This window comes from Chroicocephalus ridibundus, chromosome 1 (genome assembly GCF_963924245.1).
Source record: "Chroicocephalus ridibundus chromosome 1, bChrRid1.1, whole genome shotgun sequence".
NCBI classification, from domain to species: domain Eukaryota; kingdom Metazoa; phylum Chordata; class Aves; order Charadriiformes; family Laridae; genus Chroicocephalus; species Chroicocephalus ridibundus.
Window position 1 is genome coordinate 16954098 of NC_086284.1, and position 19856 is coordinate 16973953.

A 19856-nucleotide genomic window follows, 5' to 3' on the forward strand; every position below is an offset into this window, starting at 1 on the left:
ATAGCAGAAGCTTCAAATGCTACATACTTTGTTCCATTAAGAATAAGAGGAAAGGAAAATGAAATGAAAAACACTAGCTGCTTTCATCTCAAATGATTTTCAAAAAAACATTATTACACCACCATTATTCTTTCCTTGATTTTGTACCATATTTCATCGGCAGTGAAAATTCTGCTGGACCCAAATGTTTGAACAACTTCTCTATTTATTCAAGTGGTACATATCAAAGCAGACAAAAACATTCTGGATAAGGTTTATCCTGTAACTGGTTCCACCCCTGGGATTATGTACTTTCAGTTTTATGAATACTTTCCCTATTTTTGAAAGGATGGTTCGGGATTTTAATCTACCAGATGTATTAAAGCTGTGAATGAATGTTTTTCTCACAAAATGAAGTTTGAAAATGTTAGATTTCTTCTAGCTGTCTTGTTTTTCAGGTTGCTTCTTCTTCTTTCCCAATGTTTATCAAACAAAGGCTGTATTTACTAAAACATATTCCTACAACTCTAGTGAAAGCCTTTGTCATGCGCATCCATTTTCAATATTCCTTTGGATAATCATTGCAACTTTACCTGTGTAAAAATGAATTGATAAATCATAATAATGATCAGTAAAACAGAATAATTTGGGGACAGATGCAGCATGCAGTGTGCGGTATATTTTCTCCCTGTGACAGGTGTTTATTTCTGAGTAATACTCCACTATTGCTGCCATCAGAAGAAACAGAGTCTTTAACTCAAGTAGCAATGACAGAGTCTTTAACTCAAGTAGCAATGACCTGTACTCCAGTACATGGGGCTTCCCCTGATGAACAGAGCTGTAGCTGATAATAATGCAGGTCTTCTTGAATAATAAATCAGTAACATATTAGTTTAAACAAGAAAAAGGCCACACTAGGTCTTTACTTGCATTTTCAGCTTTCCAGTTAGGAATACCTTTTTGCTACCAGAGTTACAGCTGCACAAATGTCATGTAAGAAGGGAGTGTTTTGTAGCACAACATTGAAATCCAGACAGGTGCCAGTAAAACAACTTAACAGCCTTCAGAGAAATTGAAGCGGAATTTACTTGGTGTGCCTGCCTAACATGGCATGGTACGGCAGAAGTCTATTGTCATCACCTCAATTTCAAAAGACCTTTCTTTAAGAAAAAGTTTGGTTTCTGTTTCAGTTGTGAATAGTTTTGTTGGGTTTTTTTAATAAAAAAGATAGATGCAGTCTCATTTTTTTAATTTATAGAGGGAGCAAGAAGACAGGAGTTTCAATAAGTTATAACTTCCCAATTGTTAGAATCTGCAGAGTTGTAAAGTTGGAACAACACCACAATGGACTCTGCTTTAAACAAAAAAATAATCAAACAAAAAGAAACTGTTACACATATAATTCTTTGCAAAATAGCATGCTGCTTATAATTTTTATGGCACTCTTGAAATGCCACGGGCTTCATGATCTGCTTCACTCAGGCAGACACTTTTTCCAGGTCTTCAGATATTCCCGAAGTCCAGAGCCTGTTTAGCTCTTTCAGTGGTTGTGTGAAGTATCACCCTTGGTACAGTTTTCAGATGCCAAAGTCAAAGAGATAGGAAAGCTAGTAATAGTTTTCATCGGGTTTCATATATGGTTTTCCAAATCAGGACATTAATATCTGTCTTAGTGTATTACCCACTGATCTATTATTTTTCAGAATCTCTCTATTACTAACTTTTTTATCTGAAAGCTTCAAGGGAAAATCTCTATTAACATGGGCTGCAGTTCTAATATCACAGATCTCAATTCTTAAGTCATGTATGTAAAAGACATTATATTTCAGAAAGAACACAGCATCGGCCTCTCTACTTATGACCCAGGCAGAGTAACCTGGCTCTTTGCTGTGGTGTTGGATGTGCCCCACAAGTGCAAACAGGGGGGGCTGCCCCTGCACTGGGTAGAACTCCAGAAATGCTGGTCTCCCAGCAGAGAAAGTGACTTGGCTCATGCTCAGGTGAGAGTTGAGATCCACAAGGCTGAATGAGAGCTGTGTAGACAACCCACAGAGGCAGCAAATGTGTGATTCTGCTTCCATTATTTTATACTTAAATGGAAATCAGCATCCTTAATTTAATGGCACAAGCTAATTTGACTGGAGACTAAAGTCTTTTTCTCTCTCCCCACACCTCACTTATTTTATCACTTCTTCCCCAAGATAGTAACAACGTTTTATATTAGTCCATTATCTAAAAATACCCATGGAAGCAATACTTGGGATGGTGTAAGAAAATCAACAGAATAATAAACAGGTTTCCACTTGCTTTACTTTTCTAATTAAACCCTAATCTTGTTAGTTAGTTCATATTTAGTTAACATGATTGCTTTTCATAGCTACTTTCATCGGAATGGATAACACCGCAATTTTCTGGCACATCTAACCTGTAGCCAGCTGCTGCATTTCTGTCAGTTCTAGCCTTGATACATATTTTACAGGTCCACAAGGTGAAAAGAGCCAATAACATGAATTTAAACATGTCTGGCATTCCACTAAGGCAGTCGGGCATTTGAAGCCTGGGGCCAAAGCATCAATTACATTATCTATTCATGGGGAAACATGGGGAGAGAGAAATTGAGTAGAATCAAAGTTTAACCTGCTAATCATGCATGCAGTCTTGATTTTATGAAGTAACATTGTAATGCACTCTGTTAGTAGCAGATTGTACACAGGCTTTATTTTTAATAAGTCCTTATTTTCTATTAAGTCACCATTATTCTCAGCGAGAATTTCTTCATAGCATAAGAAAAAGTGCCTTTGTCCCAGGAAAAAGTCACCTGGTTCACACTGCCCCTGTCTGGAGCGGGGAGGGGTTTATTCTTGGTGGTAGTGTTTTATGTGTTTGTGACCTGTATAAAAGAAGTTTCAGCTTTTCCCATTAGCATAACTACTTTTGCTCTAGACAGAAATTAATAATCTGCTGTATCCATGACATTTGGAGATGATTACCTGGGCCTTTGTAGAAAACATGCTTTTCCATAGGGAAAAAAAAAGAGAGAAGAGAAAGTAGATGTTAATCATTGTATGCATGGGTATATTTAGAACAAATAGGCTACTAACACATAGTATTGCAGGCTCAAACTAATATGCAGTATATATGGATATATTGACAAAGAATCCACATGTTTGTGCTACTAAAATACCTAACAGGAAAGTTAAGGAACTGGTTCCCCGGCACATATGCCACAGCATTTGAGATTTCAGTCCTATACGTGGTGATCAGGAAGCTATCAAGACTGAGTCCTGCAGCCATGCATGAATTCTATGTCCCACTAAATTACAAATATTAAAAATGCAGAGGAAATGAGAACAACAGAAACGCAGATCCTGAGACCAGTTGGGGTATCCTTGTTTTCCAACAGTTTAAAAGAGTGCATCACCCGCTTCTGGAGATGCTGGCACATTTTACATTTCATTCCTGAACAGATGAGATGGGAAATATTTTCCTGGGAGGGTGAGAACTTGAGGCCTGGCCTTTCACACAGTAGAAAGGATTCTCACTTAACGTCCCTCTGTTTCCCAGATGTCTACTGCAGGAGATAGACAGATAGATAGATAGATAGATAGATAGATAGATAGATAGATAGATAGATAGACGGACAGATGGATAGATCCATCAATCAATATCAAGGAAGCCAACTGAGAAGAAAAAACTGCCAAATGTGTTCTTGCTTTGGTCCTCACATTAGGAAGTTCTGTTGAGCTAGCAACAAATTCTTCTCTCCCCACCCATACATTTTCCACAGCTAAGAAGAGTTGTTTTTCAAACTATATCTGTATCTTAAAAGATATGAAAAAAAAAGGAAAAAAAAATAACTGCGACTGTACCTGCAGCAAACATTTTCTTAAGGACTAAAGTCAAGTTTAATAATTCATCTCCCCAAAAAGTGTAGCAATATCAACATTTTGTTTCATTTTACTTTATTTGACAAGATGTTTCAGAATTTATACAAAAAATACCCATGTGGAAAATAGCTTCGTGAATACAGGATTTAAGCAGAGTAAGAAAGACCTTGTGATTAAAGTATACAATTGGGATTTGGGAAATCTGGACTCAGCTGCTTATCAGAAACGTCTCTGTAAATTTAGGCAGCTCACATTAGTATTTCTTACTCTAAAACCAGGTGGTTAGTAAGGCTCTGGCTTCTCTTTGTCTTCCCTCTATCTCACCTATTCAGATTGCAAAATTGAAGGATAGGGACTAAATCTAACTACGTGTTCCTACAGCAATACCATAACCAATTATAATCTTGGCTGCTAAATACTTTTGTTCTGCACAAAAATTGAGACACACTACAAAATTAAGAATCTGTCATTTCTCTTTGTAATAAACAAAACAGTATTGAAAAAAGCCACTTGACATTTCCTTGGGAAAAAAAAGACAAAACAGAAACACTTTAAAATTATTAATTATTAATTCAATAACATTTTCTTTTAATTTCTTTACAAGATTGGAATGCTAAAAAGAGGATGAACTGTTTTTCAAGTTTTTCCATGTTTCCATGACATTATACTTTCCTTTCTATAAGGGAAGGAATCTAGAGCTAAGGCAGTTTAAAAGATCTTTTCAGTTCACTCACTGAAGTAAAAATGGGGAGGATGAAACTGATTTTAAACAAAACATAGATTTTCTTGATTTTCTTTAGCAAAATAGAAGTAAAATAATACTTTTGAATAAAAATTTAAAATCTTTGTCTACTCAAAATACTCAATTTTTTTCTTTCCAGTTTTAATTTTTCTACTTTAAAATAATATTGAAGCAAAATTCAAATAATATCTCTTTTTAAAATAGAAATGGCTATGTTTCATTTTTTAACAATGTCAAAATGAAATATGTAATAATTTTCAATATTTGCCCAAAAGTGAGCAAAATATTGAAATATTTTTGATTACTCAAAATCTCTGAATGGGCTCATCTTTACAGTCTACCAGAAACCACAGTTTTCATTAAAAAAAAAAAAAAAAAAAAAAAAAAAAACAGAAAATCCATCAGCCATGCAACATGAAAAGAGAGGAATTTTCAAAACTCTCAACCAAAAACCTAATTTAAGTACCCTAAAGGACAGAGTAATTTTCAAAATATTGGACACAGTGGAACTCTGGAAGGAAAGCTAACATCTAAATGTTTGTGGTTTCATAGCTATGGTATTACCTACCACTTCCAAAAGCTTCCCCAAACTTTACATTTAAATACAGATTTAAAACATATTGGTGTCATTGTCAGCACTTTTCAACGCTTTATAACCCCAAAGCCCTCAGCAATATCAGTTCTGTGCATACATTTTGTCCTAAACAAAAAACACGGCTTTTCATGTATATTTAGCTTGCAGTGGTAAGATACATATGAATTATTAAACAATGAGCTGTGGCTTCATATATAAACTTTACCTTTCCATATCATCTTCTCTTCATATATATTTTAAGCATACCGTCAAGGGCGACATAATTGCCGAGGGCGATATTCTTCATGCCAGCTCTTAGAGAAAACGTTAAAGGTTTTTTTGTTTGGATTAGGGGAGATAAATTTTAATAGTGTTTAATTTCACTTTCATTTTGAGCATATCACAATACTTCCATGAAAATGGAAAACAATAAGAAACAAATCCTGCTGTTTCTGTTCAAATCAAATTCCTGGCAAAGTCATTTCAAGATTTCTGTTTGCTTGTCTTAAGTGGAGGTTTCAACATCAACGTGTGCCAACATACACCCATTATTTACTGTGACCCATATCTCGTCACCATGTCTTTCAAAACATGTTTTTTCTTACTATTTGATGTTCACATTACCAGAACGACAGAGACCTGGCTTTTAACTCCCAACCTTACCAGTGGCTGAAGAAACAAAAGAAAATAAAAGTTGACCTGATCCCAAAGAGCTGACAGTCTAAGAATAAACCAGGAGACAAGTGCTAATAGGTAGCTGGCAAAGAGGCTAATGAGAAAGCTTTGATCAGAACTACAGAACATACAGTCAAGCTTAGTCACATTTTATGATCCTAAGGACAAGTGTTAAGCCACGGAGTGATTCGTTTTCCAGTAGGTGTCCTTCTCTCATCTTGTTAAATGAGACTTATTAACCCAGCAAAGAGCTTTTTGCTACTAGTTGGAGTGTATTTATTCAGAAGATACAATACTGAATTTCTCAGCTTTGGTAAACACTAAAGAAAAGAGGTCCTAATGGATCCTGTGTCTGGGAGACAAGTTTAGTCATCATATTTGCAAATTTGGTGCAAATGCATCTCCGTGAATGTCACTGCCAAGAATTAACAACTTAAAGATTGGGAAGTCACTAATTGCATGGCAATAAACTTAGGCTATGAGTGAGTAAATTCAGATATAACACTGATATAAAGGTGATGCTGCCAAAAGGGTTGCTAAAATATAACCTCGGTGCCTGGCAAAAAGTATTTTCTTTTAATAGTTTACTTCACTTAACAGTTACTCATTTCGAAATGTCCCCTTCTAACTGTGTATGCTCTACTTTGCTGCAGTGCAAAGGAAATTCATTCCTTTGACACATTTATTCTTTTAATGGTTATTCATTTGAGAGAGTTTCGCTGTGTGAATGCACATTTTAGCTTGGTGCAAAAGGAATTCATTGTGTTGACAGTTTTATTCTTTTAATGTTTATTCATTTAAATTGGGCTTCAGTCTGCAAAGCTGTTAACAAGAAAACTCTAGAAAGAGGACACCGCTGGTTAAATAAGTCCATCATGTTGGATGCTTCAAAGAAGCACAGCGTACTTGCATCAGTAACATGGCACGTACATAAAAATTTAATTTATCTTTATATATTTATATACATATATATATAACCAAAAAAAAATATCTTAGAAAGGCAAGAGAAAAACAGGTGCTAAACAAGGTTTAAATACAGTCCATTAGAGGTAGCATCACAATTTTTGCATGTTAATTAACTGGCAGATGATTCTTCATCTTTTCACCGTAGAACATTCATCCCAGTGTTACGCACTGTTTTTATTCTTATTTTAACTAGAGGGCAATTCCTCACCATTCAGTATTGTATAATCCTGTTTCTGAAAGGAAAATTTGAGTAACTTTTCGCTATGTACAGATTAGCTCTTAGTTTAAACTAGTTCATATCTCCAGTCAGTAGAGTCTACACAATCCTCCCCATTGTTTAGATAGTTATCTTTGGATGGGATGAACCACCCCAAAGCTCTGCATTTGCTCGAGAAGGTGCCTGGACTACAAGTTCAGCCTGGATACCTGGTTTCCCACTAGCTGAAGTTAAACTGCAAAGCAATTCAATCACCTGCTCCTACAGAAGTCAAGAGCTTTCAGCAGAGAGTAACTACAAAAGATATCATTTAGCCTGTGTGTAAGGGGAAGGAAGGAAGGAAGGAAGGAAGGAAGGAAGGAAGGAAGGAAGGAAGGAAGGAAGGAAGGAAGGAAGGAAGGAAGGAAGGAAGGAAGGAAGGAAGGAAGGAAGGAAGGAAGGAAGGAAGGAAGGAAGGAAGGAAGGAAGGAAGGAAGGAAGGAAGGAAGGAAGGAGAGAAAAAGTCAAAGGCATGATGAACCCAGTTATATTGGAAAGAGATGCTTCATACATTAGAAATCTCCCATTTCAGTCTGCTGAGAACCACAGATGACAGGGCTCTTGCCTCTTTTGCAACAGCGTAAATCAGAAGCAATTGATAAGCTTTATGGGTCTGCATCATTTATGAGAAAAAGCAGAATTGGGCTTGTGTTCTTTAAAGGGGAGTTCAGAGTTCAGAAAGACACTACACAAATGAATTATGAAATTTTATGTGAACTTCCAGGATCTAGTAAAAACTGCACTTTCATTGAACTTAAGCTGTTAACGATCAACATGGGAAATAGAAAGGATTGTGTACATTTATTTAAATGTATTTTTCTTTTTAGAGTTCAAAGGCACAGTGCTACTCAATAAATAAGCTAAACAGCATGCAATAAGGCCTTAACAGTTAATGCCTCACAGTAGATTTCTACCAATGACCAATGTACTGCTGAAAGGAAAAAAAGAGGAAGCTTATAGCTTAGGACATATTTAATCAAATAAAGAAAGCAAGCATTACCTCACGGTAAATAAGACATTTGTCATTTTAGGAGCTTCATTAGAGGCACTAAGTAAGATAATAAAAATTGTACAGTTCCAAGGGAACAATTGAAATTTCTGAAGTTTTACAAAATGTCATAACTTATTCACACTGATGATAGTTACAATTTCTTTTAAAGAATTTCATCAGCTCCTTATATGTGCTTTTAAAGCCAAAATGATAGTCTCCATTTTTAAAGAACTGAGGGTAGTACTGCTTCCATCATTTTGCAAGAAATGATGAGGGGTATTTAAGGATGGTTACTTCAAAATTTCTGAAAATTGGCTCCCTGGTAAAGCATACAAGAATGGGTTTGCAAGTATTAAACCATCTAAATCATGAATGACCTGGGAAATAGTACAGGGATATTATTTATGTCCCAAGATTCTACCTGAAGTCTAAAAGACGCTAGGTTCCCTGGCATTTGAGTTGTCTATTCAAAAAATACAAATGTTAACAAGATAATTCCTGTTTTATTTCTTAGATGATCTGTACATTGAAATTTTGACTAATCTTCAGAAGACATAGCGCTTAAGCAGCTTTTTATTCCAATATTATTTTTCTTCTCAGCTTATGCTTTGTTTGAGTTTACCAGCTTGACTGTGGAATTCTCCAAAATTAAACTTGAGCATATTTTCTTTACCACAGAGTGCTATGTTTGTTATTTCTGTTCTCATTTAACAGCCTCATATCTTCTGCAGCAACTTATTACTATGGGGAAAACTTCAATAACTTGGACATTCTGTTTTGCTTTTTTTTTTTTCCTTTTTGCTCACAGTTCCAAAGACACCTCCAGCTAATGTAAGTGGCAGAAGTGGAAGGCGACATGAATTAGTAATAGCATGGGAGGTAAGGGACTTTTCTGATTAAAGGTTTTGTTTCATGTTTACTTCTTTGAGGGCAAAGTAAAGAATACTGTAGTGGGGTTTCCTTACAGCAAATCTTGGCAAGACATGAACACAAAATACTGTTCTATAAATATGTTCTAAAGTTTTAAAGTAATGTACATTATCATGTGGTTTGAGTAGAGGGCATTATGGTGAATATAACCGACCTTGCAGCAGCTCCAAAGTTGTGCTAATTCATCAGTCTTTTCTTCATGATCTACTGCTTGGGTTAATTTGACTTTTCTGGATCTTGCGTAAACTCTACACCAGATGAAACAATAGCTAAGGTAAGAGAAGAAAAGCCTTGTAATTTTTTTAAACTTAAATTAAGAAAGAATTATTTTTTTAAGTATTTCATAAAAAATATAAAACTGAATACCTGATTTTATTTTGTGAAGATATTTGTGATGCAACACAGATGTATGACCATGCCAGTGGGCAACTGAAGGAGTGGGAGTTGCTTTCTATGCTAAACATAAATAACACAGTAGAACAGAAATTTTTCTTGAGAACTTTTCAGAACTTCTAGATTTATGATGAAGACTTTCAGATTCAGAAAATATATATATATATATATATGAAACTAAGGAAAATCCCATCAAAAAAAGACATGGGGTTTTAATGAAAAAGTTTTGCCTAGCCAACAAGAGAGATTCAGATGGTAAGAGACACACAGAATTCTGACTAACTGCTTAAAAATTTAGGACATCTGAAGAGGCTGTCTTCTGGTGGCACGTCTGCCTTCTCCAACACAAGCTACCTGAGACAGCTGAAACGGCTGATTTCGGTTTCCTTTATAGTCTATAACTATGAACAGCAGCATCTCTTCTATTGGGAGAGAATTTGCTGAATCAGACAAAAACATCAGGTGGCTGGAACTGTATCTGATGTAAACTGGCCCAATCCCAGTCCCTAATGTCATATATTAGTATGTAGTACTCATATTAAGTGTGTTTATAGTGTTCCCCATATGACTGGAGTAGGGGACACTGGAGTGTGTTATACCTCCCTCTCTGTCAAGGGTGGAAGTTTTCTTCCAAAAGAAACCAGAGACCCATGGGTGTCCCATCCTGCAGTACGCGTACTACAGACAGTTTTGAATTAGGAATTGCCGTAACATAACTTTCAGTATACATTGACTTTTTTTTCCACAAAAGACAGCTGATGCTTCTTCATTTACAGCTAAGGAGTGCAAATTGCCATTAAGGCAGAAGGTGTCGATCCTTCCCCCTTGTTTATGATTTGCTTGTTGTTTCCATCAATATCTAGTGTTGTTCTTCCTACTGTTGTTGAGGTATTGTTTCACATACATCTTAAACTGCATAAAGTCATTAATCAAGTTAAGATCACAAAAAAACATGGTATTTCATCCGTGTTGAACATAAATTGTGGAGTGGGCATATTTACATTTTTTGATAGTTTGAAAGATTGCTGCCATTTCTAATTATAGTCACTGTCTCTCTTCAAGAAATGGTAAAATATAGAGCATAACACAGAAAAATATGCCATTAAAAGTAAGTGTCGAAATTTCTGCTAAAGAAGTAATCCTAGTGCATTGGATAACACTCCAACAGCTCACTACAGATTACTGTACTGTCTGGTTTAGCCACTGCACTTCCATAAGGCTTAACCACAATTTAAGTCAGCACAGCTCCAGCGCAGTCAATCTTTGCTTTTGCAGGATCCAAAAAAGTCTTATTGGACTTAGACAGGCAAAAGAAATTCAACAAAGTACTTTGAGTATGAGGAGCTACTGAAATGTTATATGGGTATCTGGGAGCTCAGGAAAAGATTAACACACCTAGGTTCCTGAATTATACTCAGAACGTCCAAACAAAATTTTATTCCCACAACTTTAATTCACAGGCATTTAATACACAGGCATGTGTATTTAGCATTTGCAGTGAAATCCAAGGGTTCTGGTACTGCTCTTGTATTTCTGGCTTTTTTTATAGCAACTGCCTACTGCCAAGTCTGTAAGAGATGCAAGGCTCCTCCCGTCCAATTCAAACCACTAGATTGCGAAGTCTGTCTTTTTTTTGCCTCCTCTGCCTTCGGAGTCATGTTTTGTTTTTTTTTCTTGGATGCTCAGTGCACAGCACACAGAAAGATGGGTAGAAAATGGTCTCTGCAAGTGAGGTGCCTGGTGATGAAACACTCACTTGCAATGCGGAGGGGAGGGGATTCAGTGTCCCCGGTGCCCCTGCTCTGATTCATGCATTCTTTAGCTGCAGATCTAAGATGGGCCCTTAAAGAGAGGGAGTTCCAGTACCTAAAGGGGGTCTACAGGAAGGATGGGGAGGGACTCTTTATCAGGGAGTGTTATGATAGGACACGGGCTAACGGCCTCAAGTTGAGAGAGGGTAGATTTAGATTGGATATCAGGAAAAAATTCTTTACTGTAAGGGGGGTGAGACACTGGGAGAGGCTGCCCAGGGAAGTTGTGGATGCCCTGGAAGTGTTCAAGGCCAGGCTGGATGGGGCTTTGAGCAACCTGGTCTAGTGGGAGGTGTCCCTGCCCATGGAAGGGGGGTTGGAACTAGGTGATAACTTTAAGGTCCCTTCCAACCCGAACCATTCTGTGATTCTGTCAGTTTAGACACCCTTTTTTCAGCATTTCCCATAGGCCTAATATGCTGACAGCTGTTAAACATAACCTAATTCCTCAACTAGCCCATTGACTTTATAAGAAATGTAGGCAGTATATTAGCATGAAAAATTCCATTCCTTGAGCTGGACATGTAAGATTTAGCTTTTTTCAGTGCTCACCCTCTCAACAGATAAATCCCTTTGCTGACTGGCTGCTCATGGCAGATCTGTCCCAATTTAAGTGCTTAATTTCACAGATCCTCTAAGAAGAGAAAAGCAAATGAGATATTTTTTTTTTTCACCAAGGCTCAGTTTGAGAGTTAGGACAACTACATTTATTACATTATATCCCAAGTCTCAAACTGAACCCTAGATTTAAATCCCTAAGACTTGACACCTCGTTTGGATATAGAAATTAAACAGGCTGGCACCAAAAACTCAAGAGAGTGCCACTGTAGTAAATGTCACTCACAGCATGATTTAGGAGCCCTTAACAATATGTTGCTCTGTATTTTTAACAAGGCCACTGGAAGGGGCTATTCCACTACCAGACTGATGGTTAAAGCATTAACCACAAAGTGGGAGATAAAGAAGAAAAAAGTCTTTCTGAGCCCAAGAGTTTACTCAGTCCTAGGACAGTGACCTAACTAGGGTGATTAGGTGAAGAAACTCTCTTACAAGATTCCTCTTCAGAAGGAGGAATGTGTTCCCAGGCATGAAAAGTAAAATCCTATAATGCGACTGTAAGGGATGACCCTCACACAAGCAGACAGATTATGGTCAGCCACTGAGTAACTGCTTTCTAAATTAGTAAAACTATGTCTGATCATTATGCAAACTTTATTTTTTAGCCAGTGTCAGAAGAGTTTCAGAATGGAGAGGGATTTGGATATATTGTAGCCTTCAGACCCAATGGAACACGTGGATGGAAAGAAAAAATGGTAACATCTTCAGATGCTTCCAAGTTCATCTACAGAGATGAAAGTGTGCCACCTCTGACTCCTTTTGAGGTGAAAGTTGGTGTTTACAACAACAAAGGAGATGGTCCCTTCAGCCCTATTGTGGTCATCTGCTCAGCTGAAGGAGGTCAGTTCAACATAAAGTTAACTTGTATATTAGGAACTATATCATGCTACTTTTATATGATGTGCCCTATTATACCATGCTTTTTCAATCTTAAATTTCAAAATTCTTTGCAGAAGTGCTAAGTAACACCAAACGTGGTTTGCAGAGAAGGAGGTGAACTAACTTGCCAAGGTTACTGAGAAAGAAAGTGACAAACTTTGTCACATTAGCCCTAACCAACAAAATCTCTTTTAATAAAGGCACATTCCTAACATGAACTCTGTAATCTTAACTTTGAGATGGGCTTCTCTAACAACGAGCAAACAAAGGATGTTATTTTCTAATGCTTCTGAGGTTCATGATACTTTTTTTGATGAGCTAATCAAACATCTCAAAGACTAAATAAATCCATTTATGAATGTTCATTTCCTGCTTAATGGGTACTAGTAGTGCACAGAATGCAATTTTATTCTTTTTTTTTTCTATTATTTTCTCTCTTTTTTAGTTCATTAGTACGAAATTTCTGAATTTACATTGATGTCCAAATATTCAATGTGATTTATGTTCCCCAACAGTGGACACTTTTAAGGTTCAGCTGGACAGGGTGCTGGCCCATCTTGCCTAGACCATGCTTTTGCCAAGAAAGGTTGGACCAGATGATCCTTGGGGTCCCTTCCAGTCTGGTATTCTATGATTCTAAGATTCTGTGCATAGTTCAACAGAACAAGTGGAAAATATTTCTGGAAAATTATGATATCAACTTGATATAACTCTCAACAGTATTTTTGTGGAAAAAGCAAGCAAGCAAACAAACAAACAAAAAACCTAATTTGTACTAGTAAAATAAGTTATTCTGTATTGACAGGAGCCAGTGTCTGAAAATTTCCATACACACAAAAGGAAAATAAATGCTATCCACAGGAACATTTTGAGCAGCTCCATTATTGGAAGTCATATACTTCAGTTCTTCTTTACTATACTATATACCTTATGAAGTTCAACAAGGGCAAGTGTAGGGTGCTGCACCTGGGGAGGAACAACCCCATGCACCAGTACAGGTTGGGTGCTGACCTGCTGGAGAGCAGCTCTGTGGAAAGAGACCTGGGAGTCCTGGTGGACAACAGGATGACCATGAGCCAGCAATGTGCCCTTGTGGCCAAGAAGGCCAATGGCATCCTGGGGTGCATCAAGAGGAGCGTGGCCAGCAGGTCAAGGGAGGTCATCCTCCCCCTCTACTCTGCCTTGGTGAGGCCGCACCTGGAGTACTGTGTCCAGTTCTGGGCTCCCCGGTTCAAGAGGGACAGGGAACTGCTGGAAAGGGTGCAGCAGAGGGCTACAAAGATGATTAGGGGACTGGAACACCTCTCTTATGAGGAAAGGCTGAGGGATTTGGGTCTCTTCAGTCTGGAAAAAAGACGTCTGAGGGGTGACCTTATCAACGCTTATAAATACTTAAAGGGTGGGTGTCAGGAGGATGGGGCCAGGCTCTTTTCAGTGGTGCCCGGGGACAGGACAAGAGGCAATGGGCACAAACTGGAACATAGGAAGTTCCACCTAAACATGAGGAGGAACTTCTTTACCCTGAGGGTGGCAGAGCACTGGAACAGGCTGCCCAGAGAGGTGGTGGAGTCTCCATCTCTGGAGACATTCAAAACCCACCTGGACGTGTTCCTGTGTAACCTGCTCTAGGTGACCCTGCTCTGGCAGGGGGGTTGGACTAGATGATCTCCAGAGGTCCCTTCCAACCCTATGATTCTATGACTCTATGACTCTATGACTCTATATTTGAGTTATGCCACTGTCGGAAAATAAAATAAGTACAGTCCTAGTACAAGTAGGAGGTATTTCATACTGTTTCTACAGAAATGTAGTATAAAGATAATGGTATTTCATGTGAAGCTGGAAAACGTTAAATGTTATTCCATGTTAGCCCACTATAAACATGTAATTTTGGAGCCATGATGTAACAGAGATTACCTACTGCTATTCTCTCACAGTAATTAAAGAGGTTAGAAATGGTCTTTTTGCTAAAAGCAGTTCCAGTAATTTGTTTGTGTTCCACTGTTTGGATGAGCATTACCAAGTATTCATATTATTATAAAACCAATTACATTTTTAAATGTAAAATCTTTCCAGTACAACTTAGACATTTTTACAGTTGACTTGGCTGTTCCTCAGTGGAAAATGATACTGTGAGACCGATGGTGATGTTTTTATTCTTTAACAATTTCATACTCTAATCAGAAAGTTCAATAAAAATAGAGTTTTGCAAGGGAAGGGAGACAAAAACTTAATGGATTTTTTTTTTAATAGAAAAAGCTATTTTAACAAAAGCTGAATGATAAATTGTAATAAGTAGTCCTTTGCTTGTTAATTGAACAGGAAATGGAATAATCAGTAATATATAAATCAATTTTTCTAACATTTCTTTTAAAATATGAACTTTACAAACGATCTGAATAGAATTATTAAAATTAACTTTATGCTCCCAGAGACTATCTCTAGAAACCAACTTTTCTGATTATAATTCAGTTACTTGAAAGTACCTACCCATCATAGCTTTGCTAATTCAGTCTCTGTAAGTTTCTGTACATCAGACTTTCATTTGGTAAGAGGAATTCTATGGCGATAAATACTTTATAAGACCTATATTTGAGGAAAAAATATGGGGTGCAGTGACAATACAGTGCAAAATTAAATTAATTTATAAAAAGCTTTTCTCCAGAATAACCTTAGGTGATATACTGGAAATTTAAAGGAGCAACGAAATAGTTTATTACAGCTAAGTTCTGGGCAGATGGAGACTGAGGACAGCAGACATTTCAACTTGCTATGAAAAAAATGGGGAACTGGTTGTGAGAGAGACATGGACTTTCGCACTTCAGGAGCTACACAACAGAAGGCGCATTTTCTCAAGGATTTCAATTGACAGGATATTAAATTAAGATTGGCAGTACGATGTATTATAGTCCTATGGCTGATCCAGCAAACCTTTAGCTTACTTGATTTTCACCACACACTCAAATCACTGCTCTGCAAACATCTAGAATAAAGGCCTAGGATAAAATTATTAAAAGCTAAGGAAACTTTATGTTGCATATTAAAAGGTTACCTACATCTACAGATGGATCTAAAATTGTTTGCTGGCATTAAAAAAAAAAAAATGTCTAAGGAAGTCTAAATCCTTGTGCCTCTGCTAAGCACATGGGAAAAAAACCCAAAGAGTTTGCATAGGACAGGTTCTGGACAAGGAAGAAATTTCTCATTTATTAAGAATGAATGCATCTCTCTTTTCTGGGTGACTGTGACTGTGTATTATGTGCTCTCTGATCTGCATTGGAACCTCATGTGTGATGGCTGTGAGTTGTGCCCAGGCAAGCAGCTTCGCAGGTGGCATTGAGTAAGATGTTCTCCTCTGTGAACACAGCTGACTGACCTATGACTGCATAAAGTGTCTGTGAATGAGCCAAAAGGCTTAAAAAACTGCCTTCCAGTGGGTAAAGAATCTCAACAAACACAAGCACTTTTTCATAAGTACCTGGAGGGGCTAATCTTTTTATCTCAATCTCCAAGTCAGATATTTAAAAGATAACATGACACCAACGGTTACAGCGGGATCAATGATGCTGATAACCCAAAGTTAGGGTTATCAGGGGTGTGGGGGGGAGGAAGGGGGAAACGCCTGACTGGTTATAGATGTTTTAAGACATTTCTTCTCCTTCATTGGCCTTTTGACTTAATAGGAAACATCTCCAACATACAGCTCATGGGAGAGACTGTCCAGGAGTTAAAGATGCAGATGAATGTAATGGAGGAATGGAGAAGCAGATAAAAAAGGTTGTACAAAACTAGCAGGATAACCCAGGAAGGAAAAAAGCAAATGTGACCCTCTGGAAAAGATGGATTAATGCATTAGAAAAGTTTGAAGGAGGATTCTTTCCTGGAGACCTTAGAAAAGGAAGCAAACAATCACGGAGAGAAGAAGAAAAAGAGAGGTCAGATGTTTCAGTGAAGTAAAAGAGATGATGAGAGCCAGGGACCAGTTCTGAAAAGGGAATGAGGATGACACAGAAAAGATGCAGGATGGAAAAAAAGATGCTCAATTATCTTCAATAAGAAGGCAGAACATAGGGACACAATAGACATGTTCCAGCACCAGGGAAAGACAAGCCTGAACCTTTCATAAAGAAACCCTTTAATAAAAGAAGGAGACACCAGAGCACACACAGAGCTCAGCAAGTTAGGCTGCCTACCAGAAGAAAGGTCGCGATGTGCAGGCCTGAAGCTGAAAAGGCGCATGAACAGAGTGGGGAGAAATCTTCTGACTGAGTTTTCTGCCAGGAAAATAGCAGTAGCAGATTCATGCTAGAGCATACTGAAACAAAGCACCAAACTTTGGTGCAGGCACAGATGGGTTTGATCCACAGAGAACAGAAATTGTAAAGGCACAAGATATTGAAAATAAAACAGTGAACAAAAGCAGTGTTAAGCACTGTTTATTTTAAAATTTATATGTTCTTTGGAGATTTTTCTTGGTGAGTACATTCCACTTAAATACTGAGGGGCTAAGAATGCCAAGACTACTAATACAAGCTTTCAGTATCAGGGAAATCATATGCAATCTCTATGCATGGCTTGAATTCAATGGAAGAGGAAAATTGGGAAAATCAGAAATATAGCAATGGATGGAAATACGATAGCGTAAAGGCGTGATCACAAGAAGATGGAAAAGGCTGTACTAGTAAGAGTGATGGCCAGGTAGGCTTGCTTTAGCAAGTGTGACTAGACAGAGTATGAGCCACAGAGGAAAGACAAAACAAAAGTAAAAATGGTTGGATATCATAACATGCTGATGATGTGCTAACATATCAGGGAATACAAAACCAGTACAAAACAGAATATCCTTGGGTTTCATGTAATTTCAGAAAAGGGAAATTAAAGAAACTGAGAGTCAAGCTAGAGGTCAGTTGCTGATGGCCCTGATAAATTTGGATGCTGAGAAAGACCTTTCTAATTTTAGGTGAATATTGCAGGACACTGTTATTTATGAGAGAATTTAGCTGCTCAGAGCATTTTGGAATACAACTAATGACCTTGTGTTCCGGCTGTGATAATTAGCAGATTCTTTATCCGGTATAACTGAATAACTGAAAAGAAATAATACTACTATAGTCTTGTTTTGATGAACAATTAAGACACTACAGAAAAGCTGATCATAACAAGTAACAGCGGAAGAAGTCATCATTAAATAGCACGAAATTGTTTAATAAGACAGAATTAACAGTTGAGACTAGAAATGGAAATGGTTTGGAATGTCTCTGAGGCAAAGGTGTAAAAGATACCTGAAGTTAATACTGCAAGAAATGGTACATTTCTAAGACAGTACATTAATTCTGAGGACCTAGAGATGTAACCACTAAAAGATGTTCAGAATAACTAAAAAGCATACATAATAAAATCCAAATAATGCAAATGATAAGAATAACCAAGTAGTGCCAAAAATTTAGGTGAAAAAAGATATTTTTTTAAAGTTAGGAAAGTATATAAAGCATGAAAAATATCAAGCAAATAAGGTATTGATACTAAAGATAATCAAAGAATGGACCGACAATAGTGAAATACTTTTTCATTTATTTTGAGTAAATAAGATGATACAGACAGGATAACTAATAAGAATGTGAAAGTCTGCAAATTTTTACATCTGTAGTGAAACCGTCTCGTATTGTCGAGTGCTCAGAAATTCAACCCTTTCCAATTTAAACAATTCAGAATTTGCTGTTCAAATGTACTGCAAATAAAATTCATGACTGCCATGGATGGTGAGAGCTAGTCCCCTTTATATGCTCAAGGACCTGGGGCAAGATCTTTTCCATCCCAAAATAATGTAAAGAAATAACAGTTGACAAAAATACACCTCCTGGGAATGATCCCTGGCCAGGCACCAGCATATTCCCAGGCATATTTTGGGGCAGCACTAATTGGCCAGAGTCAATACTTCACCACAGATCGTGCTATTTCATGCTACGGACAACTGTATGTCCATGCTCAGGCTGGTGCCTTGTCTCCCTGTCCCTGTTTAGTTTACAAGTGTAGACACAGCCTATCAGCACAAGAATAAATACAAGTTAGAATAAATGTAGTATAGCAATAGGCGAAAATATAAAAGGAAAAAGAAATAAGCTTCTGTGAGAAAGAGGGAATCTAACTGATTTCAAGATGAGTTAGCTCTTTTATAAAGCTCATTTGTTTTGTTTTTTTAATGCTTGCCACAATGGGAGATACAGAACTAGTTCTGTTAGTTTCAGTATCCACCTTCTCCTTCAGGCACCTGTTGAAATTATCTTCACAAAAATTGAAAGTTCTATAATTTTGATAAACAATGTAGTGAATACTACTAAAAACTTCTAGATGTAAAAAAGAGAGCCCTAAGCAGTATGAGGTAAAGCCTGGAGACTCTCAGTTTTGCTGTTTAAAACCTCCTGAGGGACCCCAGATGCACTTCTCTAATACACACAAGATGTAATGATACTGCACAGAGCTTTCGTTCTTGCTTTCTATGGATTTGTACTAATTCCTTTAGCCAATGGAGAACCAAAGCTGTCAGTTATGTGAAAGGCAAAGGGCCATGCAACAGCCTTTGCAATTTTGTTCCTTCATAACTTTAAGAAGTTTTGCATCAGGCCAGCTAGTGGATGATGTGATATTAAACAAGACACTGCAAAGAGAAGGATTGTTCTAGTTAGGCCCATCTCCCCTTGTTTTTCACCCTGAGCCCTTGTTTAAACAAACAAACAAATTACCCTTTCCTTTTCATTTAGAGGAAATAATATGCAGTTACACGCTTTTAAATACAGCCTCCATGTCTTTAATTAAAATCTTACATTCATGAAATCCTGTGGTTCATTTCGTAGCTGAAGTAGAGCTACTTGGGGTTTAGGTGAACCTGAAAATTAATAAATCAGCATATTACCTGTAAAGCTGTAAACTACAGTGGATTATTTCCTGTTTCTGCCAGTTGATCCATCTGGATTAGATCCTGTTAAAGTTCAGCTAGAGCTGTCTCCACTGATGTTTTAAAGAATGAAATCACAACCCTGACATGTAAGAGTTTATTAAGCATTTATTGGATTAATGCCACTAGCCCCCATGGGAAGTCAGGTGTGCAATCAATGTAGCAGGCACATCCCCTCCTCACGTGCTGAGGATAATGCTTGC

At 37.4% G+C, this 19856-nt stretch overlaps 1 protein-coding gene across 6 annotated transcripts in view; it reads left to right on the forward strand.

Annotated features, from left to right (window-relative positions):
• CNTN5 (contactin 5) overlaps positions 1-19856 on the forward strand; it is a 664123-nt gene that overhangs the window by 623624 nt on the left and 20643 nt on the right. For all 6 annotated transcript variants that reach the window (XM_063329804.1, XM_063329812.1, XM_063329786.1 and 3 more), the window contains 2 exons: positions 8879-8949; positions 12428-12662. In XM_063329804.1, the coding sequence (XP_063185874.1) occupies positions 8879-8949; positions 12428-12662 (306 nt within the window). The remainder of the gene's footprint in view (positions 1-8878; positions 8950-12427; positions 12663-19856) is intronic.